A 7,488-nucleotide genomic window follows, 5' to 3' on the forward strand; every position below is an offset into this window, starting at 1 on the left:
TGTGGTTTTACTTTGTCTTTTGACACCTTTATTTTTCTTTATATTTGTTAAGACAATAATTTTATTGTCTTCTCTTATTATTATTATTATTATTTTCTTTTTCAAGAAGTAATAACTCTTATTGATTATTATTAACGTTAATAATCAGAGGGCATCTTGTTGTTTTTGATCGTTATTATTATTTTCATATTAATATATATATATTTCATTTTTCCTTTTGTTTTTTTATTATTATTAAATTGTGGTGTGCTACGTGACACTATCGTTATCGATTTGTAATCGCACAATTAGTTCGTCAGTTTTAATAATAATAATCTTTATTACTGTGATATAATAAGTGGTAAACCTATTGTAATATTACGATACAACACAGTCGGTCGAGGAACGTGTTTCGTGATTGACACATTTAAATTCTTGTTTTAAAATGGACGAACGCATAGTAAATTGGCTGAACAACAGTGATTTTGAATTTGATACAGATGAGAGTGAGGATGAGGTAAGAAATTATTATAATCATTGTACTGTTTAAAAATATAATAAAATAAAATAAAATATATTTATTTGTAAAATATAGGTCGATGATTCCGATATTGATCCAGATTATTTCCCAAACCAACAGCCTAATGAAGAACAAAATACATGGAATTGTGACAATGATGGTATTGAAAATGATGTCGACGAAAATATTCAACTCATAGCCTATGAATTCGAAGATAATGTTAATATGCCAAGCAATGAAATTACATGGGGACCAGTAACTGGTAATCTAAATACAATAACTTACAATCCACTTAATTTAGACGTTGGTATTAATCCTGATATCATTGATTGTATGGAAGATTGCGCTCCAATAGATTTTTATGCATTATTTTTTGATGAAAATGTACTAGATTTTCTAATTTCTGAGACCAATCGTTATGCACACCAAATAATAAATTCACGCAGATTATCAAAATGTTCTCGTTTGAAAAAATGGACTCCTATTGACCGTACTGAGATGAGAAACTTTTTAGGACTTATCGTATGGATGGGATTAGTGAATATGCCAAATTTAAGAGATTATTGGAGAACAGATTTCCTTTATAAAACTAGAGTGCCAGAAGTAATGAGTCGTAACAGATTTGAGTTGATTCTAGGAATGTGTCATTGTGGAAATAATGAAATGATTGAGTATGGTAGGCTAAACAAAGTACAACACCTAGTTGATATGTTAGTAGCCAATTTCAATAAATGGTATATTCCTGAAGACAAAGTATGTATAGACGAAAGTGTGGTTCCTTTTATAGGACGATTAGTCTTTAGACAATACCTTAAGAACAAAAAACATCGTTATGGTATTAAGATATTCAAATTATGTTCGAAAGATTTTTATGCTTTGCGTTATAACATTTATGCCGGGAAAGAAGTAATAAGAGAAACTGACGTATCTTACAAAATTGTATTGAAGTTGATGGAGCCATATCTTAACTTTGGACGAACCTTGTATACTGACAATTGGTATTCGAGTGTTAAGTTAGCTGAAAAACTTAACCAAGAAAATACACATTTGGTGGGAACTCTTAGGCCAATCGTAAGAATAACCCGGAAAATGTAGTGAAAAAAAAATTAAAAAAAGGAGAGGTAATTGCTTCACAGAGCAACAACAACGTAGTTATTCTTAAATGGCGGGATAAACGTGACATTTTATTAATCACAACCAAACACTCTGACCAAATAATAGAAATACAAAAAAGGGATACGATAATAAAAAAGCCACTCGTTGTCGAAGATTATAATATAGGAAAATCGTACATAGACCGTTCTGATCAAATGTCATCTTACAGTTCACCTTTGAAGAAGACTATTAAGTGGTATAAAAAAGTGGCCTTTGATATTCTTCTATCCACAGCAACGGTCAATGCATTATCATTATTTAAATCTGTAACCAAAAATAAATCTATAACAATAACTACTTTCAAAGAAGAAATTATCAAGCAGCTACTATACAAACCAAATGTTCCTCGGCCTATTTCACCAGGCTTAAAACACTTATTAGTTACAACACAAAAAAAAAGAATGTGTAAGCCGTGTTATGCGCAGAAGTCGGAAAATCTTGGTAGATTAGAAGCTCAAAATAAAACAAGAAAAGTATTTACTCATTGTGAAGGATGTAAACAACAAATGTATAGAGATTGCTTTATAAAAAAACACAAAAATATATTGTAGACATTATTTACAGTTATAATCATTTATTAATATATAAATTACAATATATATTATATTGCATATATTATCTTATATAATTTTTTTTTTTAAATTTCAAAATAAAAGGTATTATTATTCATTATATCTGATGTATGAATGTGTATTTTATATCATAAGTTAAATATTGTACTTTTACATAACACTAAAAATTGAATAAAGGATCTAATGACCCTACACTTATCGTTAACGCCACGTAGGGTTCTAAGATCCATCACATTTTTTATGTGTGCATTCAAATCAGGTAAGAAAGATAATCAATAGTTAATATGTGAACAAAAGTGATAATTGTCTTTCGTCTCGCTGAAATATAAAAAATTTTTTAGACAAACCTACTGAATTTGATGAGAATCATTTTGAAAAGTCGAATGAAAGGTCAATAGACCCTACGTTTTTTGGAAATCGTTAGAGCTTAAGATCATTTACGGTTCGTCCACTTTTACCACAGTTGAAATATAAACACTTGTGTTCACTTTTTCGAGACATTTATATAATTATTATAGACGTAAACCACCAAGACGTTTAAATTAATTAAATAAAAAATGTGAAAGTATTTTCTACTGCGCAGAAACAAGATAGTAATATTCATTAACCGCAATGACGTATCACTACAGAAGTACAGACACTTATTGATCAGTATTACAAAATAAAACGTTTTAAATGTTTGTTTTATCAAAAATAAATAATGTATTTGAAAACTATTTATATACTGTGATAACGAGTTAATACCTATTTATAACACATATACAGCACATAATATTCATAAATAGTAATATCATCGTTTTAATAGACTAAATATGAATTAACCAATGGCAATATTAAAAATCTATTTTAAGATATATCATGAATAACACCTTGTTCATATTTTATACACTATATTTATAAATTGTACACTTATTGTTCGCGCCAACGGGCCTTACTCAGGCGTACGTCGGACGCTGGGTCCTCCAGACCGTCATGAGAAGAATAATAATAATAATACTAAAGATATTACATGGTTGATATGTACAAAATTATATTAACTAAGCAACAAGTATACCATACAAATTATTGTTATGAGAGCGCATATACGAGCCAATATATTATGAGGGAGACGGTGAACAACGCTCTGAGGGCCGAAACTGGCGATTGATGAGCAATGACCCTGCCGTGCGGAGCTGCTGGTGTAAGTCCGGAACTTGAACCACGTGGTTGCTCGTACAACCGCAAACTGGGTGATGGCCGGAGCTGGCGATTATTGAGCTGCGTGAATATTGTTACGTATATGCTCGACCACAATGGTGTCGAAAATAACGGCCAGCTCTGGCAACTGGAAGAGCCAATCGAGCAATAGGAAAAAGTAAAGATGGTGATCACACACGAGCGATTATGGTGATACAAAGCATGTACACGGGAACAAAACAATAGCACGTCGAACGTCGTGCGTGTGATGCTTCAAGAGAAAAAGCAGACCGCGATCAAACGACCGTTAGCGGCGGTGCACGCGTCGTTGACCGGACCAGGGTGACAGCGATGCAGTGTCGCCAACTTCGTTGGTGACGGAGCGCGATCACTTTCTTACCCAGGTCCAAGACCGGGGGCAATTCAAAATACACAAAATGATCGAACACTTATATTATCATGCTTAATTCATTCATCGCGTTAAATTTACTAATTTGCAATTTTGAATTGTGTTGTTAATACAACATATAAACTTTTTCGAAAATTGTCTAGTAATTTTGTTATAAGTAGAGACCGTATTTTCATGCAGTAAAAATCAAAAAAATGTGCAGTTAATAACTTAAAAATTGCAAAAACATGCAGTTAAGTGCCTAAATCGTGCAAAAATATATTTTTTTTCCTAAAATCGCTTAATATTTTCCAAAATTTTGTAAACATCTAAAGTACATTGATTTAAACGCTTGAATTATACATTATTTATCCAGTTTTTTACACTATTACAGGATTAGCAAAAAATTAATGAGTAATTTATAATTAAAAGATTGATATAAATATATACATATATAAAAATACCATACCAACAGAGTTAAGCTATTTAATTTTAACTATTATACATACATAAAAAAATTTATTTTTTTATTGAATTAAAATTTACAATGTTATACATTTCAAAATTGTGTGCAGAAAAATTGTGCCTTCTATCACTCAATATGTCTTTTAATATGGAAAATGTTTGTTCTACTTCAATAGAAGTGATAGGACTCATTTTGTAGCAAGCGACGATTGCAGGCTGTTGTTCAACATTTATATTTTTCATACCATTTATGCAGTCGTTGTATTTTTTTATGAGAGCGTAACCTGTGTTTTTTTCCACAACGGAGTTAAATTTGTGAGTCATAATTTGTCCTTTCTCGTTATTTATTTTTTTAAGACTTTCTCTTCTAGTTTCAATTTATTTATTGAGGGATACATTTCGGGTTTCTAACTGGGTTAACGCCTAGGGAAAAGTTGATAAATGTGATTTTATGAAAGTCAAATCAGAAATTATTGACGCCGAAGTTATGATTCTCTTCAATTTTTTGATAGTCTGTACGTCTTCATCAGATGCATTAATAAACATTTTAAATTTATTAAAATTTTCCGCATAAAATAAAGCTGCTTCCAACCATGTTTCTCACCTTGTGATCACAGGCTCCGGTGGAAGTTCACATTCCATAATATATTTTATATTCTACTCGGTGCGGTGATTTAAGCAATATTTTTTTCCTATTATTTATCAGCTTGTTTACTTCTGGAAAAATTTCGCGGACTTTTTCTTATACTCTATTTAACCCGTGGGCTACACAGGTTATATGGATCATGTTTATGTAGAATGTTTTCAAAGCTTGTCCAGTTTTTATCATATAAGGTGCCGCGTCTGTTACAAGAAGCACTTTATACTGATAATCTGAATTTTGTAAAAAAAATTCATCAGATTGTCGAGATTCAATCGAGAGACAGTGTCATAATTTGTTTTAGGGAGAACCTTACAGGCAATTAAAAATGGTGTGGGATCAATTTCTTGGTGAAGAATACCAACCAATAGGTTACATATATAAAGTCCTCTAGCATCAGTGGTCTCATTGACCATGACGTATACATAATGTTCTCCAATTTTTTGACGAATTTTGTCGGGGGTCGTCTCGGTACGGCCCGACGTTGTAGTTGAGGTGCTGAGGTAAGGTCACAGGAATGCAAAAAAAAAAAAAAAATGAAGGGAAGGAAAAAAATAAATAAATAAATAAAAACAAACAAAACAGCGATGCCAATGGTACTGGCCGACGGCCGTTTATTGCTCGCACAAACACGAAGAAGAACTTGCGAACTGCTGACGGCGCGAGGATACACGACGACACTGGACGTGTCGGTTTGGACACGATGTCAAAAAAAAAAAAAAAAACAATTTGGATAAAGTAATAAACGCGAGAACAAAACTAAATAGTAAAAGAAAAATAACACCAATGGTTACATGTGGTTTTACAAAATGAGAAAAACAAAAGAAAAATGAATGTAACGTACAAGATCACGCGTATGGTCCGTTCGGGTGTACGGAGTTCGAAGAACAACCCGACCGGACCGGTTGGGTCATATTCCGTGCGGGCGTCGTCGCGACCGTTCACGTCCCCTGTCCATCGATGGATGGGGAGGACGGGTGTCGCGGCGGCGTTGCGTGCCGCGGTCTGGTGGTTGACGAGAGAGACGCAAGCGCGGTCGGCGGCAGACGTTTCGATAACGGCTGCCGCGCGGGTCCGCGTCAATTTTAACCATAGTCGAATCCAAACAAATTTGCAGATACTTTCTCCTGAGTGTGCTCTCGTCAGGTATACTTTTATTTGTATATTTTTGTAAAAAGGATGTTAACGGTAGGGACTGCAGTTTGAAAAATAATATATTTGCTCCTACTAAAGCCTGGCACAAATCAATATAAAATTGGTTTTGGCTGCTTGATGTTTCAAAAGAATCTGTAATTTGTTGTTGTATCGGTTTTTTTTTTAGTTTTAATTGATTTTCGTGAATAGCTAATGAAAAAATAATAATAAAAAATTGATGCCTGATTCTTAAATAAAAATATTGTTTCTTACCAGTGTTACAATGAGCATCAATTTGAGATTTCCGTTCACATCCGATTGATTTTTCACAAGAAGCGCAGAAAATCGATTTCCCATCAGATTTAAACTCTGGGTAATTTGATATCCCGGTTTTAATTTTTAACGACAGACTTGACCCAATTTTGGCATTTTATAAATTTGTTTATATTTTTTTACATAAATTATTCGTAATGAAACTATCACGACACTAACCAATTTAAGAAACACTCAATCACAAAGTTAGTGTTTAGCACTAAAGTGCTAATGGCCAGAGATTTCATTCATTATCTAATTAGTAGTTGCTATCATTTATTTTTACCATGAAAAACTAATAAATGTATGTTATTCTAAGAATATTAGCAGCTTGTGTTCACTTTTTCCTTTTGTATAGTTGAAAACTGAAATAAACAAATATTTACGTACATACCTGTATGTAGGTAATATAATTGTATATACCTACCTGGCTACCTATATATATTGTCTAGTTTAATTTTAAAAATGCAGAATATGCAATTTTGTGCAAAATAAAACTACGTTTAAATTAATCTGCTTCTCGTGATTCGGATTTATAATTTGTTTTTATATGATTTAAAGCAAAGGAAAAAAAGTTGCAATCGCACGAAAATCCGGTCTCTAGTTATAAGTAACAGCTAAAATGATCATATATTAATTAAAAAATGCTCAGCCATGTTTAATTTATTTCAATATGAATAAATTCTTAAGATATACTTAGTCAATAGTCGTATTGTAAAGATAAATAAAAGAAAAAAAGATTTGTTGTACTTTGCAGGATTCTAAATCGAAACTCCTGGGTTCAAAGCCGTATAATATGACCACTGAACCACAAAAATAGTGCACTCTGATGTCTAGCTCCCATACTACTAGATTTCTGGCTCCCTCGATTGGTTATTGGGAGCTTCCATACATTATCATTTACTAAGTTTATATGATAGCGTTAAAACAGTTTAAAATTTAACAGTTTTAAAATTATTTAAAACAGTTTAGCTTAAACCAATTTTAGATGTTTATATACAAATATATACTAAATGGGTTTAGCTAATATTTTATAAACCGTTTTAAAATTAATATTTTTACTTCATGACTTTGGTCGTTTGTTCCAGGAGGATATCTGATCAGGGTTGCCAGATATACCAATAATAATCTAGCCAAATAATTTTTT

General features: G+C 32.1%; 1 protein-coding gene across 1 annotated transcript; it reads left to right on the forward strand.

Annotated features, from left to right (window-relative positions):
• Positions 1-424: 424 nt before the first annotated feature.
• LOC112681433 (piggyBac transposable element-derived protein 2-like) lies at positions 425-2,650 on the forward strand. The gene is made up of 4 exons (XM_025551687.1): positions 425-496; positions 575-1,570; positions 1,636-2,149; positions 2,568-2,650. Exons 1-4 carry the CDS (start codon positions 425-427, stop codon positions 2,648-2,650), a joined length of 1,665 nt encoding a protein of 554 aa, XP_025407472.1.
• The last annotated feature ends 4,838 nt before the right edge of the window (positions 2,651-7,488 follow it).

Source organism: Sipha flava, unplaced genomic scaffold (assembly GCF_003268045.1).
Source record: "Sipha flava isolate LNK unplaced genomic scaffold, YSA_version1 19122_pilon_pilon, whole genome shotgun sequence".
In the NCBI taxonomy this organism is placed as follows: Eukaryota; Metazoa; Arthropoda; class Insecta; order Hemiptera; family Aphididae; genus Sipha; species Sipha flava.